The sequence below is a fragment of the Panulirus ornatus genome, chromosome 29, assembly GCF_036320965.1.
Source record: "Panulirus ornatus isolate Po-2019 chromosome 29, ASM3632096v1, whole genome shotgun sequence".
NCBI lineage: Eukaryota > Metazoa > Arthropoda > Malacostraca > Decapoda > Palinuridae > Panulirus > Panulirus ornatus.
The window spans coordinates 17,617,181-17,640,754 of record NC_092252.1 but is presented as its reverse complement, the minus strand read 5'-3'; the positions used below and the strand labels follow the sequence as shown (position 1 = coordinate 17,640,754).

Genomic DNA, 23,574 nt, shown 5'->3' with positions numbered 1-23,574 from the left:
CTCCTCATCACCTTCTCCATACCCTCTGCCAGATTCTTAATATCCATCTGTGCTCTCTCTCTCTCTCTTCATTACTTACATGATTCATACTTTCCCATCATGTATCCCCACTACACCAGTGTCCAAATATCTCATACCATGATCCCACCAGTCCCTTTTAGGTAAATTCTCTGCCTTACTCTCTTTACAAAAAAAATGTGGGGGAAATCACAACTAACTTAAACTACACATAACAAGAACCACATAATTTCCACGAGGTGAGTTACTTCTGTTTTTGTAGGTCTTCATCATATGTTAACTAAAGGTCATTAGGATAACACTGGGATATTATCTAAAAACTCTCTAGTGTTGGCTCACTCACCTTTCTTACAATTGCAACTTCTTTCCTCATTTTACATTCACAATAGGAGGAAGAAGAGCATGTAACTATATAAATAATGAGAAGTGTTATAATGAATGGCTAGACTGAACACATGAGAATGTCCATGTATTGTTCCAGTCTCCTGCAGATGAACTATGGTGGTGGGTTCCTTCATTATATCAATGATCATTTATTAATATGTCAATGTATTCAATCATAAGGTGTACCATGTTTGTAACGACGACCGGTTTGGTCCAAGAGGAGCAGAGTTCCTCTGCACCAATGGGACCCTCTTCAACCAAGAGACTTTCAGCTGCGACTGGTGGTTCAATGTTGATTGCTCTAAGGCCACCTCCTTCTACGAGTGAGTCATCTGTACCTCATAATACATATCATAACCATTGCCTGTATGTCTATTTAATCTCTTACAGTCTCCAAAATTTCCTACAGGAGTATATTAAGATCTAGAAATCTTTGTGCACATACCTAAGTATCATTATATATGAATCCCACCAACACCAAAGCAAGATGGAACTAACTTTCTATATATTTCCTCAGCCTGAACAAAGATCCCGACCACAACCCTTACTACCAAAAACCATACGAAGGGCCACTGTATATCCCAGGTGAGACCTACGAAACTGAACTACACCACCAACCGGATTCCTACCAGCCACCCAAATCAACCTATCGTTCACCTTTCCCATCATACCGAAGGCCTTAAACCCTCTGCATACAGCATGATCCAGCTCTACTAGTGTCACAGCCCCAAACCCATACCATAAACTCTAGCCTCTTGGTTGTCACAGCTACCAAAGATGATGCTAAAACAGTCTACACCTTAATCTTGTTTAGATTATAGTGTGTGATAAGTCTATGAGAACAGTTTTTAGTGTTGAAATTAACAGAAATTGTATAGCATTTCTACTGTATCATCATCATTATTTATATAATATACATCAGCAATACAGAATTGTATGTAATCATTCTTCTTTTATTCATCACAAATTCCAGTCAGAAATTTTGATAGAAAAATATTACTTGGAAAAACTTCCTTCACATGGTGAGTATGAAGAGTTCCTTTGGCAGCAGTATTTGGAATGGGCTCCTCACCTCCTATGTACTTCACTCCAACTCCCATACAGGCAATGACAATGATTGCATACTTTCTTATTCCTGCTATTAAGAACTGTACAAAGGGCATCAAGAGTTCCAGGCCAGCTATGAAAGAATGCCTTCAAAAGTGCTTGATGCTACTATGACTACAAAGAAGCCTAGCTTTGCATCTTGCATTTACCTTAAATCCTCCATCTAGATATTATGTCTCAATATGGCTTTACCACCATATAACACACCATTGTATTCCCATAGTCTTCAATTCTCTCACCCAGTGCTTTTTTGTTAAGCATACTGCGTCAGTTCCTTCTGTCTTCATAGTCATCCTATGTAGACTTTGTTACAAAATATGTCTCACCTTAACGGTCATATCATGTCCTTGTCTATGAGCTACTCTGAAATACTCTCGCCATTTTTCAAACAAATCATAATACTTTTGCGTTTCATTAAAAAAACGATGAAATATAACCAGTCTATCCTTACTTTCATCACTAATACCTTCACATATCCCAAGCAACTAATCATTCAGGCCAAACCATCCATAACCATTGGAATCAGACAGAGTATGTGGAAATAGAATCACAGAGAGCAAATATGAATTTGTATGTGTATATATTCATATGTATGTGTATGTATGTATATGCAAATGTACATATATGTGCATATATATATTATCTTTTATTATTTTATTATACTTTGTCGCTGTTTCGCGCATTAGCAAGGTAGCGCAAGGAAACAGACAAAAGAATGGCCCAACCCACCAACATACACATGTATATACATATATGTCCATACACGCATATATACATATCTATACATTTCAATGTATACATATATATATACATACACAGACATATACATATATATACATGTACATAATTCATACTTGCTTCTTTATTCATTCCCATTGCCACACATGAAATGACAACCCCCTCCCCCCACATGTGTGTGAGGTACTGCTAGGAAAAGACAACAGGCCACATTCGTTCACACTCAGTCTCTAGCTGTCATGTATATTGCACCAAGCCACAGCTCCCTTTCCACATCCAGGCCCCACAAAACTTTCCATAGTTTACCCCAGATGCTTCACATGCCCTGGTTCAATCCACTGACAGCACGTCGACCTCGGTATACCACATCGTTCCAATTCACTCTATTCCTTGCACCCCGGTGTACCACATCATTCCAATTCACTCTATTCCTTGCACGCCTTTCACCCTCCTGCATGTTCAGGCCCCGATCACTCAAAATCTTTTTCACTTCATCTTTCCATCTCTGATTTGGTCTCCCACTTCTCGTTCCGTCCACCTCTGACACATATATCCTCTTTGTCAATCTTTCCTCACTCATTCTCTCCATGTGACCAAACCATTTCAAAGCACCCTCTTCTGCTCTCTCAACCACACTCTTTTTATTACCACACATCTCTCTTACCCTTTCATTAGTTACTTGATCAAACCACCTCACACCACATATTATCCTCAAACATCTCATTTCCAACACATCCACCCTCCTCCACACAATTCTATCTATAGCCCATGCCTCGCAACCAAACAACATCGTAGGAACCACTATTCCTTCAAATATACCCATTTTTGCTTTCCGAGATAATGTTCTTGCCTTCCACACATTTTTCAATGCTCCCAGAACTTTCGCCTCCTCCCCCACCCTGTGACTCACTTCCACTCCCATGGTTCCATCCGCTGCCAAATCCACTACCCACCCTACTGTACCTAATAACCTTGCTCTTATTCACATTTACTCTCTGCTTTTAAATAACCTTGCTCTTATTCACATTTACTCTCAGCTTTTAAATACACCCTCTTCTGCTCTCTCAACCACACTCTTTTTATTACCACACATCTCTCTTACTTTTTCATTGCTTACTCAGTCAAACCACCCACACTACATATTGTCCTCAAATAATTCATTTTCAACACATCACCCTCCTACACACAACCCTATCTATAGCCCATGCCTCACAACCATATAACATTGTTGGAACCACTATTCCTTCAAACATACCCATTTTTGCTCTCCATGATAACGTTTTCGCCTTCCAAACATTCTTCAACACTCCCAGAACCTTCGCCTCCTCCCCCACCTTGTGATTCACTTCTGCTTCCATGATTCCATTCACTGCTAAATCCACTCCCAGATATCTAAAACACTTCACTTCCTCCAGTTTTTCTCCATTCAAACTCACCTCCCAATTAACTTGTCCCTCAACCCTACTGAACCTAATTACCTTGCTCTTATTCACTTCTACTCTCAGCTTTCTTCTTTCACACACAATACAAAACTCAGCCACCAGCTTCTGCAGTTTCTCACCCGAATCAGCCACCAGTGCTGTATCATCAGCGAACAACAACTGACTCACTTCCCAAGCCCTCTCATCCACAACAATCTGCATACTTGCCCCTCTCTCCAAAACTCTTACATTTACCTCTCTAACAACCCCATCCATAAACAAATTAAACAACCGTGGAGACATCATGCACCCCTGCCGCAAACCAACATTCACTGGGAACCAATCACTTTCCTCTCTTCCTACTTGTACACATGCCTTACATTCTTGGTAAAAACTTTTCACTGCTTCTAGCAACTTACCACCCATACCTATTACTCAAAATACATTCCACAAAGCATCTCTATCAACACTATCATATACCTTCTCCAGATCCATAATGCTACATATAAATCCATCTGTTTTTGAGTATTTCTCAAAAACATTCTTCAAAGCAAACACCTGATCCACACATCCTCTACCACTTCTGAAACCACACTGCTTTTCACCAATCTGATGCTCCATACATGCCTTTACCCTCTCAATCAATACCCTCCCATATAATTTCCCAGGAATACTCAACAAACTTATACCTCTGTAAGTTGAACACTCACCTTTATCCCCTTAGCCTTTGTACAATGGCACTATACATGGACTCTGCCAATCCTCAGGCACTTCATCATGAATCATACATACACTTACCAACCAGTCAACAACACGGTCACCCCCTTTTTTAATAAGTTCCACTGCAATACCATCCAAATCCACTGCCTTGTCAGCTTTCATCTTCTGCAGAGCTTTTACTACCTCTTCTCTCTTTAACAAATCATTCTCCCTGACCCTCTCACTTCCCACACCACCTCGACCAAAACACCCTATATCTGCCACTCTATCATCAAACACATTCAACAAACCTTCAAAATACTCACTCCATCTTCTCACTTCACCACTACATGTTATTACCTCCCCATTAGCCCCCTTCACCGATGTTCCCATTTGTTCTCTTGTCTTAAGCACTTTATTTACCTTCTTCCAAAACGTCTTTTTATTTTCCCTGAAATTTAACGATACTCTCTCACCCCAACTCTCATTTGCCCTCTTTTTCACTCTTGCACCTTTCTCTTGACCTCCTGTCTCTTTCTTTTATAAATCTCCCAGTCATTTGCATCATTTCCCTGCAAAAATCGTCCAAATGCCTCTCTCTTCTCTTTCACTAACAATCTTACTTCTTCATCCCACCACTCACTACCCTTTCTAATCTGCCCACCTCCCACCTTTCTCATGCCACAAGCATCTTTTGCACAAGCCATCACTGCTTTCCTAGATACATCCTATTCCTCCCCAACTCTCCTTACATCATCTGCTTTCAGCTTTTTCCATTTTGCACTCAATCTCTCCTGGTACTTCCTTACACAAATCTCCTTTCCTAGCTCGCTTACTCTCACCACTCTCGTCACCCCAACTTTTTCTCTTCTTTTCTGAAAACTTCTACAAATCTTCACCTTCGCCTCCACAAGATAATGATCAGACATCCCTCCAGTTGCCCCTCTCAGTACACTAACATCCAAAAGTCTCTCTTTCTTGCGCCTATCAATTAACACGTAATCCAGTAATGCTCTCTGGCCATCTCTCCTAATTACATACATATACTTATGTATATCTCTCTTTTTAAACCAATCACCAGTCCTTTTTCAGCACTCATCGCTACAAGCTGTTCACCATTTCCATTTACAACATTGAACAATTATACCCTCAACTGTCACATCACTCACCTTTGCATTCAAATGACCCATCACTATATTCCGGTCTCGTGCATCAAAGCTGCTAACACACTCACTCAGCTGCTCCCAAAAAACTTGCCTCTCATGATCTTTCTTCTCATGACCAGGTGCATAGGCACCAATAATCACCCATCTCTCTCCATCTACTTTCAGTTTTACCCATATCAATTCAGAGTTTACTTTCTTACACTTTATCACATACTCCCACAACTCCTGCTTCAGGAGTAGTGCTTACTCCTTCCTTTGCTCTTGTCCTCTCACCAACCCCTGACTTTACTCCCAAGACATTCCCAAACCAATCTTCCCCTTTACCCTTGAGCTTCATTTCACTCAACCAAAACATCCAGGTTCCTTTCCTCAAACATACTACCTATCTCTCCTTTTTTCTCATCTTTGTTACATCCACACACATTTAGACACCCCAATCTGAGCCTTCCCGAGGAGGATAAGCACTCCCCGCATGACTCCTTTGTTTCCTGGCGCTAACTCACTAATGCAGGACAATGGGTTTATCATAACGTAACCAATCATAAGTCGAGGAGCATCTGTACAGGATAACAGGATAATTTCAAATTTGTTAGATGTGTAAAAACAATCTTTTACTTAGATCTTTCAAATTAAGTGTTCTGAGAACGTTTGAGGTAGGCTAGGCTAAACTATGATGTTCAGCAGGTTAGGTTAGGTTACAGTATTAAAGTGTTTTCAACTTACAATATTTTCAACTTACAATGGGTTTATCATAATGTAACCAATCATAAGTCGAGGAGCATCTGTACAGGATAACTGGATAATTTCAAATTTGTTAGATGTGTAAAAACAATCTTTTACTTAGATCTTTCAAATTAAACAGCTTCACTGGAATGAAAAACAAGATCATCTTATCCATTTCAGCCACTATATAGGGTCAATGTATTGGAAAAATTACAGGAAGATGTCAAAAATTGAGGGAGCATCAATAAAGGCTTCAATCCATTTCCTGACATGAAGACAGTGCTCGATGAGAAAAAAGTGTACTTAAATCGTGCAAAATAAATCTACTGTCCTATCCTTTACAAGTCACTTTACTGTTCAACTGTGACCCAAACAGCAAATCAAGTTAACATGGTTAACAACTTGAACACAAAAGATATATACACCAAAGACTGGGTGATGCAACTGATGATATTTCATGTTTCATTATTCCAGTTTTCATGGGTTAAAAAATCAAACAAAATGTAATTTACCATTAACCATCATAAGTCTTACAGAAAAATAAGACTAACATGACCATAAATGTGAGCCTTTTATGCCTATTTTCATTACAGTAGTTCCAATGTCTAAAAAATATAAGAGAGAACTACAGGAACACTACAGGCAAGAAGGAAATAATAGAAATAATATGACAGCCTGTGGGTGCATAACAAGGTCATATTGACCCCAGCAGGACCAAACTGTTCAGTATTTTTCATTTGGGTGCTTGAAACAGATTTGCACCCTAAAACGTTTCATAACTTATCATTCTCTTTCAATGAATGCCTTTGTAACTCTCAACAATTTTGATTTGTCACATTATGAACTAATTCACCATCAATGCATGACTGACCCCAAGTTTTTCATTTAAAAATATGAGCATTACCTTCAAATATGAGCACTACAAAATATATAATTGTTGTAATAATGCAGGACTATAGCAATTTATTAGAAATGCTCTAAACAAAAGATTTACGTATGCAATGAAAAATATTTTTTATTCCAGATCATTACATGCAACAAATATCCAGAACCATACACATATTGAACATGCTCAATAAGCAAGTGCTTAGGTCTCGCCACAAGGGGTATGTCAGTACCACAGTAACTCCTGACAGTTTCACGCCACGTTGCTAGACCTCTTAATATGTCTCATCAAAAAATTTGAACGACAAACAAATTAGGGATCTATTAACAACTAGCGACATAGACAAAGAATTGGATTATACAAGTGATGACGAATTTATATCTCCTCCTGACAACCCTTCAGTTGACAGTTCTGATACAGATGACAGTATTACTGGCAATGATTGTCAAACCGATGTTACTGCAACAATCTCACATGCTATCAAAAGAGGTGATGAGTTTATGTATGACCCGTCTGGAGATTAAGTGGTGTTTGACAGTGCCATCCACACAAGGTCGTACAGCTTCATTGAATGTTTGACAACACACACTGGAATTACTACATATGCTGCTAATAGAATAACTCCAGAACCATCTTCTGTTTTTCACCTTATCTCTGACAACAGTATAATGATTACTATTATATAATGAATGAAACTAACAGGCAAGGAAAAGAGACAAACATCTGGAAACTACCGACACATTATGGTCTTCATGCTTATGTAAGCTTGTGTATTCTAAGAGGAGTATCCAAAAGCAAAAATCAAGCAGTAAGACAGTTGTGGAATCCCTAATCTGGTCCTCCCATATTTTCTAGCTACATGAAACAATACTGTCCAAGGATAAACTCACTGCTGTGTTTATGCCAATGAGCAATTGTATCCGTAAAAGGAATGTTGTAGGTACATGTAGTACATGCTATTAAAACCTAACAAATATGGTCTAAAATTCTGGGTTCTGGCGGATGTTGACTCATATTAAGTATCGAATTTTGAAACATATACAAGTAAAGATGAAGAGAGAGCTTATGAATTAGGAATGAGTGCATGGAATGGGAAGAAATGTCACACGTGATGATTTTTTTTCACCAGCTTGAAATTAGGCAGAGAGCTTGTATCACAGAAAATGTCATTAATATGAATTATTCGTAGTAATAGAAGGGAAGTGCCAAAGGAGCTGCGGGTAGTAAATCAGAAATTGTTTGAAAGTGATTTTGCTAATAGTGAAGGGGTACAAGCAGTGTTGTATAAGGTCAAGAAAAATAAGGTGTTTTTACTGTTACAAAGATAAGAAATTGAGTGATTGTAACAAAAAGAAACTGGAAGTGATACTTATCATAATTCAACAAAAGGAGGTGTTAACTGTGTAGATGAGATAGTTGGTTTGTACAGTGTCAAACATGCGAGTAAGAGATGGCATGTTCCCGTTTGGTGTAACTTGGATGATCTGGCATGATACAACATATTAGTTCTCTACACAAGCACATTTCTGGATCATCACAGGGAAAAAAGCCACAGGAGACAGATTTTTCTTTATGAATTGGACATGGTTTTGAGTCACAAGTACAGGGAAGCCAGGAATGCTGGTACTGCTTCACGCAGTTCAGGACAGGACCAAGTTACTGCATCTGTTTCTTCAAAGAAACATTCAAGAGGTTCAGTGTGCCTAAGGGATAAAGATAGAACAACTAGGGCAAAATGCAAGCTGTATTGTGAATTTATACGCCCTGAACATTAGTTTTAAACATTTCACTTATGTGATAAAGTATGGTGTTTCATGTTGAATTAAAGGAGACAAGTTTCTGTTTACGAGTTATCTTTGGATAAAATTTGTATTATTTTGCTTCAAATTATTATGGTTTTTGCATCAATTACCAGATATCATGTATAATATAGCTGCATCCAATACACTTAGTTTACATTATTCCTTCAGATATTATACTGAAAAATATTGAATAGGATCAAATTGACCCCAGTCATGCAGTAACGTAGAGTGGAAATGCATCCACAGGTTTTTTCTTTTAAAAGGGAAAGGTTTCACAGCACATAACTTCCAGGTTAAAATTCTGATTGTGTAAACATCATTTTCTTTCTGTGATAACAGATTCGTTGCTGTCTCACTTCCAATTCAGTCCTTACGAGAGCCGACAATACTAAGAAGTTGTCCAGATGTTTACCGTCCTTTCTTGAACTTACCACCTCCACTTTTTGGCTTCTTAGCTGAACCAGGTTTCTCATTTGACTGAAAGAAAAAAGATACAAAAATCAGTCATTATACAACATAACATACAGTTACACAGAATTTGGTGCTTGAGATATTAAGCCTTTTTTTTTTTTTTTTGGTTAAATTTTGGTTGCTGATTCTAAATATGCCATCAGTTTTTCTCTATCAGCTCTGGTTATTGAGATATGATATACCCCTTATTGCTATGCATATGACTGATCAGGCACATGGACTGATGACTACAAATCAAGATTGTGCAAAAGGCTTACAAAGTACCATTCTATATCTATTTATCTATTATACTTTCTTGCTGTCTCCCGCGTTAGCAAGGTAGCGCAAGGAAACAGACAAAAGAATACCTCAATCCACCCATATACACATGTATATACATACACGTCCACACATGCACATATACATACCTATACATCTCAACATATACATACATATACACACACAGACATATACATATATACACATGTACATAATTTGTACTGTCTGCCCTTATTCATTCGCATCGCCACCCCACCACACATGAAATGACAATCCCCACCCCCTGCATGTGCGCGAGGTAGCGCTAGAAACAGACAACAAAGGCCACATTCATTCACACTCAGTCTAGCTGTCATCTATAATGCACTGAAACCACAGCTCCCTTCCCACATCAAGGCCCCACAGAACTTTCCATGGTTTACCCCAGATGCTTCACATGCCCTGGTTCAATCCAATGACAGCACATCGACCCCGGTATACCACATCATTCCAATTCACTCTATTCCTTGCACACCTTTCACCCTCCTGCATGTTCAGGCCCCGATCACACAAAATCTTTTTCACTCCATCTTTCCACCTCCAATTTGGTCTCCCACTTCTCGTTCCCTCCACCTCTGACAAATATATCCTCTTTGTCAATCTTTCCTCACTCATTCTCTCCATGTGACCAAACCATTTCAAAACACCCTCATCTGCTCTCTCAACCACACTCTTTTTATTACCACACATCTCTCTTACCCTTACATTACTTACTCGATCAAACCACCTCATACAGCATATTGTCCTCAAACATCTCATTTCCAACACATCCACCCTCCTCTGCACAATTCTATCTATAGCCCACGCCTTGCAACCATATAACATTGTTGGAACCACTATTCCTTCAAAAATATCCATTTTTGCTTTCTGAGATAACGTTCTCAACTTCCACACATTTTTCAATGCTCCCAGAACTTTCACCCCCACCCCCTCCCTATGATTCACTTCAAAGGTTCCATACACTGCCAAATCCACTTCCAGATATCTAAAACACTTCACTTCCTCCAGTTTTTCTCCATTCAAACTTACCTCCCAATTGGCTTGTCCCTCAACCCTAATGTACCTAATAACCTTGCTCTTATTCACATTTACTCTCAGTTTTCTTCTTTCACACACTTTACCAAACTCAGTCACCAGTTTCTGCAGTTGCTCACCCGAATCAGCCACCAGCACTGTATCGTCAGCAAACAACAACTGACTCACTTCCCAAGCTCTCTCATCCACAACAGACTGCATACTTGTCCCTCTTTCTAAAACTCTTGCATTCACCTCCCTAACAACCCCATCCATAAACAAATTAAACAACCATGGAGACATCATGCACCCCTGCCACAAACCAACATTCACTGAGAACCAAATCACTTTCCTCTCTTCCTACTCATACACATGCCTTACATCCTCGATAAAAACTTTTCAGTGCTTCTAACAACTTGCCTACCACACCAAATATTTTTCATACCTTCCACAGAGCATCTCTATCAACTCTTATCATATGCCTTCTCCAGATCCATAAATGCTACACACAAATCCATTTGCTTTTCTAAGTATTTCTCACACACATTCTTCAAAGCAAAGCCTGATCCACACATCCTGTACCACTTATGAAACCACACTGCTCTTTCCCAATCTGATGGTCTGTGCATGCCTTCACCCTCTCAATCAATACCCTCCCATATAATTTCCTAGGAATACTCCACAAACTTATATCTCTGTAATTTGAGCACTCACCTTTATCCCCTTTGCCTTTGAACAAGGGCACTATGCATGCATTCTGCCAATCCTCAGGCACGTCACCATGAGTCATACATATATTAAATATCCTTACCAACCAGTCAACAACACAGTCACACCCTTTTTTAATAAATTCCACTGCAATACCATCCAAACCCACTGCCTTGCCAGCTTTCATCTTCTCCACAGCTTTTACTACCTCTTCTCTGTTTACCAAATCATTCTCCCTAACCCTCTCACTTTGCACACCACCTCAACCAAAACACCCTATATCTGCCACTCTATCATCAAACACATTCCACAAACCTTCAAAATACTCACTCTATCTCCTTCTCATATCACCACTACTTGTTATCACCTCCCCATTAGCCCCATTCACCGATGTTGCCATTTGTTCTCTTGTCTTACGCACTTTATTTACCTCCTTCCAAAACATCTTTTTATTCTCCCTAAAATTTAATGATACTCTCTCACCCGAATTCTCATTTGCCCTCTTTTTCACCTCTTGCACCTTTCTCTTGACCTCCTGCCTCTTTTTCCTGTACATCTCCCACTCATTTGCTCTATTTCCCTGGAAAAACTGTCCAAATGCCTCTCTCTTCTCTTTCACTAATAATCTTACTTCTTCATCCCACCACTCACTACCTTTTCTAATCTGCCCACCTCCCATGCTTCTCATGCCACAAGCATCTTTTGCGCATGCCATCACTGCTTCCCTAAATACATCCCATTCCTCCCCCATTCCCCTTACGTCCTTTGCTCTCACCTTTTTCCATTCTGCACACAGTCTCTCCTGGTACTTCCTCACACAAATCTCTTTCCCAAGTTCACTTACTCTCACCACTCTTTTCACCCCAACATTCTCTCTTCTTTTCTGAAAACCTCTACAAATCTTCACATTCGCCTCAACAATGATCAGACCCCTCCAGTTGCACCTCTCAGCACATCAACATCCAAAAGTCTCTCTTTCGTGTGCCTATCAATTAACACATAATCCAATAATGCTCTCTGACCACCTCTCCTACTTACATGTGTATACTTATGTATATCTCTCTTTTTAAACCAGGTATTCCCAATCACCAGTCCCTTTTCAGCACACAAATCTACAAGCTCTTCACCATTTCAATTTACAACACTGAACACCCCATGTCCACCAATTATTCCCTCAACTGCCACATTCCTCACATTTACATTCAAATCACCCATCACTAAAAGCTAAAAGCAACTGATTTAGCTCCCATGCCCCCCTACCCAAGCATACTGTAGACTTTGTAGACTTATCCCTTGCTCTAAGACTCTTATATCAACACCCTTCCCCTTTCTGTACATAAACAACCTCAAGAGACATCATATCCTTGACTTAGACCCACCTTCACCAAGAACTGTTCCTACTCACACATAAGCCTTGCTCTTCTAGTAAAGCTCCTAAATGCATTTAGGAACTTTCCAATTACTCCATTCATATGAGGTACATTAAATTCAGGCAGCCTAGGTTCTTTTGTGGGAGTTTATTCTAAAGAACTGATACCTTCAACCCTAATAAAACACACTGGCTAAGGGTAGGCTGTCCAACAACCTGAGACAAAGACTGCTACCTTGCTACTCAAATTCATTTCTACACAAATCTGCTTACCTTGCGCTTATTATTTCCACTTGATGGCTGAGGCAAAACCTTGAAGAAAGAGTCTAAACGACCCTGAGTGGAAGAAGTGCGTGCCTTTGCTAGCTTCTTAGAACCATTCCGAATTCTATCTTCTGAAAAGCCCTTTTCCTCACACATGTATTTAACCAAGCCTTCTTCATCTGGTTCAGTCCATTTGAGCTGAAGTTGAAACAACAAAATAGATTAAATAATTCTGAAATATTAACTCCCCCTCCTGAATGAAGAAGCATCAGGAACACACAAACAATAGCCTAAACTGCACACATTAATCTCTCACTGTCATATATAATGTATTAAAAACCATATCCTTCCATTCACAGCAAAACCCCACAAACTACTCTCTAGTTTACCTTGACTGCTTTATATGCCCTGGTGTAGCTCAATGCTAACACATCATTCCCCAAATACCATATCACCCTAGTCAATTCTGTCAAATGTAGGCCTCTTGCATGTCCTCAGTGCTGATACTCTAAAGCCTCCTCCCCTCTGTACTTAAAGGAGATTAATGTGAAGTGTCAGCACACCAATCTACCATACTGGGCCTAAAGGAAAAATACAAAACCAGCAAATCCCAAGAAATTATTCTATATGTATATATTATTTTTATTTTATTTTATTTTGCTTTGTCGCTGTCTCCTGCGTTAACAAGGTAGCGCAAGGAAACAGATGAAAGAATGGCCCAACCCGCCCACATACACATGTATATACATACACATCCACACACGCAAATATACATACCTATACATCTCCATGTATAAGTATACATATATACACATGTACATAATTCATACTGTCTGCCTTTATTTGTTCCCATCGCCACCCCGCCACACATGGAATAACAACCCCCTCCCCCCTCATGTGTGCGAGGTATATATGTAAAATAACAAACTTATGATGTTTATGACACTGACAATCCATTCAAATTCATCAAATATATTGCAATCCTTGAAGACTCCTTTACAGTATCAAGTTCATCAAATGAGCATGACTGCTTGAATTACTATTACTACTATTTGTTAACTGTTGTGTTCAACCATGAAGTAAAAGTAATTTATGTGGTCATCATATGAGCACATCTTGAATAAAATGACAACCAGGAAGGAAAAACCACTCATGATTTTTTTGTACCATACAGGCCAAGTGTCTTCAAACTGGCAGGATATGGAATGCAGTAAGCCTAAACAAATGCACTTTGCAGTGACCATGGCAATAACTGCCCTTCATTCTCATGTCAATTTGAATAAACTTAAAAGAAAGAACAATTTGGTATTGAATTCTGTCTGAGTGAACATAATCAATTCCATTCACAATCATTAACTCTCATTATACTGAGTAACATTTACACATCTAAGGTCATTTACTGTTTAAACCACCATCATACTGTGCTCTTCTTTAACTCCATTTCATGTCATCTACTGTCTCTACTGTCATTCACGAGAGGTAATTCCTCTATCAAAATGTTTCACCACCATTTATGTTATTCATTGCTTCTGTTCCCATTATATGTGCAATGTTTCTTTTTTCCATACTTCATCACCATTCCCCGCATCAGCAAAGTAGCATCAGGAACAAACAAAAAAGGCCAAATCCACTCTCATCCATTCTCTTGCTGTCATGAGAAATGCAATGTTCTAATCATTATGAATAGCTTTTAATGCTCCTAATAATAATCTTCCATATCATGATAGACATGCACAGGACTGAGTGAACAGGAGCAATATGGTCTAAAGGGGGAACATGTTGCCAATACACTGAATCAAGGCATACAAAACAGCCAGGGTAGACCACAGAAAGGTCTGTGGGGCCTGTTTTTAGATTGGGGACTGTAGCTTCTGTGCATTACACACAACAGCTTGAGAATGCATGTGAGGCAATGAGGTCTTATCTTCATCTGTTCCGAGTGCTACCTCACTAACATGGGACATGGCAATCAAGTATGAAAGGATAAAAAGAAAACACTGTGCTCATCCACTTTCCATACAATTCACCAACAATAACTGCACATTATCATAATAAAATACAATGAACTACAATTATAGGTGACTACAACCTCTATCACTAAAAATTTAATATCAAATCTTACCTCTATCTCCTTAGGATCTGTGACTTCTGGTTCAAGGAATAACTTTCTAGCCTCTTCATATGGCCAATCCTCTGGTGCAGGATACTTCTTCTTGTCTATATGCTTTAATATATCATCAATATTTTTGTGGTTACGGATGAGTTCAATGGCTCGCTTCGGCCCGATACCTTTGATGCTATCACAGTAGTCACACCCCAAAAGAATGCACATGTCAATAAACTGAAGAGGAAAAATCAAGAAAATTGTGAGCAAAAAAACTGCATAAAACTTAAAAGCATAATTTTTTCACAAGACAGAATCATAGAAGCAATGAGTGAAAAAAATAAGCTTTGATATACGAGAAACTTCTTTCCACACAGCCTACATATGAACCTTAAAGACACATACTATGACCTGGCTGAGAGTAATAAGGCTGCATAAACATTCATAAAATGAGAGGTAAAATACCTTACATGATGGTTATCTCTTTCATCATTTAAAGGACAGTTCTTGCCAAGATGATCTGATATCGTGAAGCAAGGCACTTACTACCTAGACTAATCATAACTTGAACCCACTTCCAACAGGGGATGCTAACCTTACTAAAAGTAATAAATAAGCCATCTAATATTTAAACTCAAAATCAGAAATCTGAAGAGTGGCACAAGTCTTATAGAATTCATTTACTGTCCAACTTTAGAAAAAAAAACTGATATGCTGTATCTGAAAAATGAAGAAACTTGTGCCTATAATTACACAGCAAGAATGAGATGAAGCAGGAAGTGAAATGTTGAACATAATCCAAAAGGCCACTCAAACATGATACAGATTATCATTCTGTCAACACTTATACTACAAATATTATAAAGCTTCCCTTGGAGCACTTAAGCAACTGTTACCTGAGGACTGTACAAATATAGCACTGTAACTAACAACGCACCAGGGGAACTAAACATTATATTCTATAAAACTACTGGAAACTCATGATAGATGCTACTGCTAGCTTTCAGAACTGACACAGACACAATAACACATAGTACTGATACACTGACCTCAAGCTAATAAACTGAAATAGCAGCAAAGATCAAGCTTACGAAATAGAGAGATCCTGTCAGTCACCCATGAAATCAGAGAACCATGGGTCAAAGCTCTACTAAATGTTACTCAGTTTGAAACTGAGAGTTTCTTGACTAAAATAACATCAGTGGTGTGGCCAAGTATCAACACACCATGTTTCCATTTAACTAGGCTGTAAAGTAATTGGTTTATATTTTCTGGCCAATTTAATGGGAATCAAAGGCAGTCAGAACATTGTTAATCACACTAGTAAAGGGACTTAATCAAATAAGTTAATAATTCAATTAATATCTAACAACTGGAATTAAATCATCTCTACTTTTAAATTTAAATCTTAGTGCTCACCTCCTCCTGTGTAACATCCAACTCAACTAAAACCTTGGACAAATGGAACTCCTTAATGGGCATCTTCCGGGCTTCACTGAAGGTCAAGTGCCTCAGGAGGATAGGGGTACCAAACGTCAAAGCATCCATATCCTCTGTTGCTACACCATACACCTGAAAAATACTTCACAATACAGCATCTTCAGATATAGTCTCTCTTAATGTCAGCAGAAAAAAAGATAACAACATTAAACTCCGATCAGGTTACTTACAAACTGCATAAAAAAGAAATATCAATTCTGAATTTGATCACCTTTCCTCTGCTTCTTACGCAGGGCTAATGCAAAGTTCCATCACTGCAATCCAAGCCTGTCAGAGTAACCGATATTTTACATTTTACCTTTCTCTTGACCTCCTGCCTCTTTCTTTTATACATCTCCCACTCATTTGCACTATTTCCCTGCAAAAATCGTCCAAAAGCCTCTCTCTTCTCTTTCTCTAATAATCTTACTTCTTCATCCCACCACTCACTACCCTTTCTAATCTGCCCACCTCCCACGCTTCTCGTGCCACAAGCATCTTTTGCGCAAGCCATCACTGCTTCCCTAAATACATCCCATTCCTCCCCCACTCCCCTTACGTCCTTTGCTCTCACCTTTTTCCATTCTGCACTCAGTCTCTCCTGGTACTTCCTCACACAAGTCTTCTTCCCAAGCTCACTTTCTCTCACCACTCTCTTCACCCCAACATTCTCTCTTCTTTTTGCCTTCACACGATAATGATCAGACATTCCTCCAGTTGCACCTCTCAGCACATTAACATCCAAAAATCTCTCTTTTGTGCGCCTATCAATTGACACGTAATCCAATAACGCTCTCTGGCCATCTCTCCTACTTACATATGTATACTTATGTATATCTCTCTTTTTACACCAGGTATTCCCAATCACCAGTCCTTTTTCAGCACACAAATCTACAAGCTCTTCACATTTCCATTTACAACACTGAACACCCCATGGACAACAATTATTCCCTCAACTGCCACATCCCTCACCTTCCCAGGAATACTCAACAAACTTATACCTCTGTAGTTTGATCACTCACCTTTATATCCTTTGCTTTTATACTATGGCACAATGCATGCATTCTGCCAATCCTCAGGCACTTCACCATGAATCATACATACAATGAATATCCTTTCCAACCAGTCACCCCTTTTTTTCATATATTCCACTGCAATACCATCCAAACCCGCCACCGTGCCAGCTTTCATCTTCCACAAAGCTTTCACTACCTCTTCTCTGTTTACCAAACCATTCTCCCTGACCCTCTCAGTTCGCACACCACCTCGCCCTAAACACCCTATATCTGCCACTCTATCATCAAACATTCAACAAACCTTCAAAATACTCACTCCATCTCCTCCTCACTTCACCGCTACTTGTTTTTACCTCCCCATTACATGGTGTGGAAGGTAAGTTGCTAGAAACAGTGAAAAGTTTTTGTTGACGATGTAAGGCACGTGTACAAGTTGGAAGAGAGGAAAGTGATTAGTTCCCAGCGAATGTCGGTTTGCGGCAGGGTTGCATGATGTCTCCATGGTTGTTTAATATGTTATGGATAGGGTTGTTAGGGAGGTTAATGCAAGTTTTAGAGAGAGGGGAAAGTATGCAGTTTGTTGCGGATGAGAGGGCTTGGGAAGTGAGTCAGTTGTTCGCTGATGATACAGTGCTGGTGGCTGATTCAGGTAAGAAACTGCAGAAGCTGGTGACTGAGTTTGGTAAAGTGTAACTGAGAAGCTAGTGACTGAGTTTGGTAAAGTGTGTGAAAGAAGAAAGCTGAGAGTAAATGTCAATAAGAGCAAGGTTATTAGGTTCAGTAGGGATGAGGGACACGTCAATTGGGAGGTAAGTTTGAATGGAGAAAAACTGGAGGAAAAGAAGTGTTTTAGATATCTGGGAGTGGATTTAGCAGAGGATGGAACCATGGAAGCAGAAGTGAGTCACAGGGTGGGGGAGGGGCGAAGGTTCTGGGAGCATTGAAGAATGTTTGGAAGGCGAGAACATTAACTCAGAGAGCAAAAACGGGTATGTTTGAGGGAATAAATTCCAACATTGTTATATGGTTGCAAGGCATGGGCTATTGATAAGGTAGTGCAGAGGAAGGTGGGTGTGTTGGAATGAAATGTTTGAGGACAATATGTGGTGTGAGGTGGTTTGAATAAGTAATGAAATGGTAAGAGAGATAGTGGTAATAGTGTGGTTGAGAGAGCAGAAGAGGGTGTGTTGAAATGGTTTGGTCACATGGACAGAATGAGTGAGGAAAGACTGACAAAGATATATGTGTCAGAGGTAGGGGGAACGAGGAAAAGCAGGAGACCAAATTGGAGGTGGAAGGATGGAGTGAAAAAGATTTTGAGCGATTGGGGCCTGAACATAGAGGATGATGAAAGGCGTGCAAGGAATAGAGTGAATTGGAACGATGTGGTATACCAGGGTCGACGTGCTGTCAATGGATTGAACCAGGGAATATGAAGCGTCTGGGGTAAAGCATGGAAAGTTTTGTGGGGCCTGGATGTGGAGAGGGAGCTGTGGTTTCAGTGCATTACACATGACAGCTAGAGACTGAGTGTGAACGAATGTGGCCTTTTTTGTCTTTTCCTGGCGTATCCATGCACACATGGGGGGAGGGGAGTGCTATTTCATGTGTGAGGGGGTGTGGTGACGGGAATGGATTAAGGGAGCAATTATGAATATGTACATGTATATATATATATATATATATATATATATATATATATATATATATATATATATATATATATATATTTTTTTTCTTTTTTTTTATACTTTGTCGCTGTCTCCCGCGTTTGCGAGGTAGCGCAAGGAAACAGACGAAAGAAATGGCCCAACTCACCCCCATACACATGTATATACATACGTCCACACGCAAATATACATACCTACACAGCTTTCCATGGTTTACCCCAGACGCTTCACATGCCTTGATTCAATCCACTGACAGCACGTCAGCCCCGGTATACCACATCGCTCCAATTCACTCTATTCCTTGCCCTCCTTTCACCCTCCTGCATGTTCAGGCCCCGATCACACAAAATCTTTTTCACTCCATCTTTCCACCTCCAATTTGGTCTCCCTCTTCTCCTTGTTCCCTCCACCTCCGACACATATATCCTCTTGGTCAATCTTTCCTCACTCATCCTCTCCATGTGCCCAAACCACTTCAAAACACCCTCTTCTGCTCTCTCAACCACGCTCTTTTTATTTCCACACATCTCTCTTACCCTTACGTTACTCACTCGATCAAACCACCTCACACCACACATTGTCCTCAAACATCTCATTTCCAGCACATCCATCCTCCTGCGCACAACTCTATCCATAGCCCACGCCTCGCAACCATACAACATTGTTGGAACCACTATTCCTTCAAACATACCCATTTTTGCTTTCCGAGATAATGTTCTCGACTTCCACACATTCTTCAAGGCCCCCAGAATTTTCGCCCCCTCCCCCACCCTATGATCCACTTCCGCTTCCATGGTTCCATCCGCTGACAGATCCACTCCCAGATATCTAAAACACTTCACTTCCTCCAGTTTTTCTCCATTCAAACTCACCTCCCAATTGACTTGACCCTCAACCCTACTGTACCTAATAACCTTGCTCTTATTCACATTTACTCTTAACTTTCTTCTTCCACACACTTTACCAAACTCAGTCACCAGCTTCTGCAGTTTCTCACATGAATCAGCCACCAGCGCTGTGTCATCAGCGAACAACAACTGACTCACTTCCCAAGCTCTCTCATCCCCAACAGACTTCATACTTGCCCCTCTTTCCAAAACTCTTGCATTTACCTCCCTAACAACCCCATCCATAAACAAATTAAACAACCATGGAGACATCACACACCCCTGCCGCAAACCTACATTCACTGAGAACCAATCACTTTCCTCTCTTCCTACACGTACACATGCCTTACATCCTCGATAAAAACTTTTCACTGCTTCTAACAACTTTCCTCCCACACCATATATTCTTAATACCTTCCACAGAGCATCTCTATCAACTCTATCATATGCCTTCTCCAGATCCATAAATGCTACATACAAATCCATTTGCTTTTCTAAGTATTTCTCACATACATTCTTCAAAGCAAACACCTGATCCACACATCCTCTACCACTTCTGAAACCACACTGCTCTTCCCCAATCTGATGCTCTGTACATGCCTTCACCCTCTCAATCAATACCCTCCCATATAATTTACCAGGAATACTCAACAAACTTATACCTCTGTAATTTGAGCACTCACTCTTATCCCCTTTGCCTTTGTACAATGGCACTATGCACGCATTCCGCCAATCCTCAGGCACCTCACCATGAGTCATACATACATTAAATAACCTTACCAACCAGTCAACAATACAATCACCCCCTTTTTTAATAAATTCCACTGCAATACCATCCAAACCTGCTGCCTTGCCGGCTTTCATCTTCCGCAAAGCTTTCACTACCTCTTCTCTGTTTACCAAATCATTTTCCCTAACCCTCTCACTTTGCACACCACCTCGACCAAAACACCCTATATCTGCCACTCTATCATCAAACACATTCAACAAACCTTCGAAATACTCACTCCATCTCCTTCTCACATCACCACTACTTGTTATCACCTCCCCATTTGCGTTGAAATGTATATGTATGTATATGCGCATGTGTGGGCGTTTATGTATATACATGTGTATGTGGGTGGGTTGGGCCATTCTTTCGTCTATTTCCTTGCACTACCTTGCTAACAAGGAAGACAGCGACTAAGTATAATAAAAAAAATAATATATGTTTAAACATTTTAATCATGGAAAGGTCTGTGGGGCCTGGATGTGGAAAGGGAGCTCTTGCTTTAGTGCATTACACATGACAGTTAGAGACTGAGTGAGTGAATGTGGCCTTTTTTGTCTTTTCCTGGCGCTACCTTGCTGTAGGGGGGTATATTTCCTGTGCGGTGGGGTAGCAATGAGAATGGATGAAGGTAGCAAGTATGAATATATACATGTGTACATATGTATGTGTCTGTGTATGTATACGTATGTATATGCTGATATGTATATGTATGTGTATGTGCATGTATAGGCGTTTATGTACATATACATATATATGTGTGCATGTGAGTGGTTGGCCCATTCTTCGTCTGTTTCCTTGTGCTACCTCACTGACGTGGGAAACAGCGATCAAGTATAATAATAAAAAAATATTTATACATGATCACCATTTCCCAGTTTATTGACCAACCCCTAGGGATGGATGAACAGCAGAGTTGACTGTGGACCAACTGCTGCAACCAAGATTCAATCCTATGCACTCAACCCTGGACGGACCATGAATGCATCATGGTCAGGAATGCAGACTGCTACACCATGGGGTCCATATTATAGTTCTCATCAGTAAGGCCACTTGCAGCCAAGACCTACAGGCCTGCATTAATAACAACAGCAACTTTCATGTATCTGTTATGTTACTTATCTCCCATGTGCATTCCATAGGTATGAAAACACAATCTGTAAAAGTAACAATGGGAAAGCAATTTCATGGAAAACAAATTTCTTTCATTAGAAATGAATAGACTACTGTAAACAGTAAAATGGATTAAAGCAAAAGTGAAGGTGAGATGGAAGTGTATTGACTTCACTACACCTGTACTGCAAATCAAACTCAAAAGATAAAATAACTTCAAAACAATCTTGTCTTACTTTGCCAGACTTGGCAAGAATAGCACACTGGGCCTCAGCTTCACAAGGGGCCTCTACAAAAGGGATACCCATAAGTTTTAACAGTGTCTTCGCCTCTTCAGTGTGAGTCTTAGTCACCTTCACAAGGCGACGGCTGAATTTGTCCATCTCCTCCACGTTACCTGTAAAATCACATCTGTAAATCACTATACTATGCTTCTCTGGCTTGGATTACACAAGAGGAAGGACATCTTGTAAATATGCAGCATCTAAAATTGCAATCAATAAAACAAAAAACTTATAATGACAAGTGTTTTTAGTGATCACAAATAAAACAGGAAAGTAAAGTGTAATCCTGCAACTTCCACATCACCTCTCCAGTATAAAATCTTATTTTTGTCAATTCTCTAACAGTGTACAATGAAATCCCTTTGACTAGAGCTTAGTGGTTCTCGAGATGATTAAGACATCAGTAAATGCAGGTATAGCAGAGAATCTTCTAAATCAAGCCAATATGACCTGAAAGTGTGGAAACACTAAATAATAAAAAAGTATGAGCAGGGTACTAAACAGGCAAGTTGACAGATCATACCATACAGTTGTAAAGGATCTTACGAGTTCCTGATCATATAACATAAATGCTTCCCTCTACAGATTTACCCATTCAGGTTATTTCACCAAATCTGCATCTTTCTTAACAGACCTGGCTCAATGTTTAAGCTGAAGTTCTTGATGCTTTCCTAAAGTTGTATTTCTTGAGTAGCACTACTTCATAAGACAAAAGGTACATATGAGCTCATTCATAGGTACAGTAGCAGGTTACAACCAAGTAAAGACCAGGTCCATTTGGGAATTGGGAGGGTTGGTGACATTGCAGTAAGCCAGTACTGCTGCATTTGTCATCCCCCTCCTCAAGCTAAGTTTTTTCCTTACCTACACATGGCTTGCTAGCTTTTAATCCACAAATTCACACTGTCTCCATCTCACACATAACCCTTGACAGCACCCTACTTACACAACTTTATACTCTCCACTCTTGATTTTCCTGACTATGTACAATAAAAAAAATCCTTGAAGTACAACAATATAATGATTCTTCAGCACCAAACTGGATCAGCATTAATAGCTGAGGAAAGCTGGATGGTTCCCAGAGCCTCATTAATCATCATCATGTGACTGGAGCCCACTTTATTTCTTCCAACACTTTGCTCCTTAGACCTGCTTTTCCTCTGTTCATTTCTGCAACTCTACAAT

At 39.7% G+C, this 23,574-nt stretch overlaps 2 protein-coding genes across 3 annotated transcripts in view; one reads left to right on the top strand and one right to left on the bottom strand.

Annotated features, from left to right (window-relative positions):
• LOC139758169 (uncharacterized) overlaps positions 1 to 1,347 on the top strand; it is a 48,375-nt gene extending 47,028 nt beyond the window's left edge. For both annotated transcript variants that reach the window (XM_071679350.1, XM_071679351.1), the window contains exons 5-6: positions 583 to 725; positions 920 to 1,347. In XM_071679350.1, the coding sequence (XP_071535451.1) occupies positions 583 to 725; positions 920 to 1,085 (309 nt within the window). In that variant the 3' untranslated portion in view covers positions 1,086 to 1,347. The remainder of the gene's footprint in view (positions 1 to 582; positions 726 to 919) is intronic.
• A 5,005-nt stretch (positions 1,348 to 6,352) lies between these two features.
• Positions 6,353 to 23,574, bottom strand: part of Fen1 (flap endonuclease 1) — a 34,658-nt gene continuing 17,436 nt past the window's right edge. The window contains exons 4-8 of the mRNA XM_071679349.1: positions 22,342 to 22,502; positions 16,591 to 16,743; positions 15,190 to 15,408; positions 13,077 to 13,265; positions 6,353 to 9,421 (exon numbers count right to left, since the gene is read on the bottom strand). Of these exons, the coding sequence (XP_071535450.1) occupies positions 9,353 to 9,421; positions 13,077 to 13,265; positions 15,190 to 15,408; positions 16,591 to 16,743; positions 22,342 to 22,502 (791 nt within the window). The 3' untranslated portion in view covers positions 6,353 to 9,352. The remainder of the gene's footprint in view (positions 9,422 to 13,076; positions 13,266 to 15,189; positions 15,409 to 16,590; positions 16,744 to 22,341; positions 22,503 to 23,574) is intronic.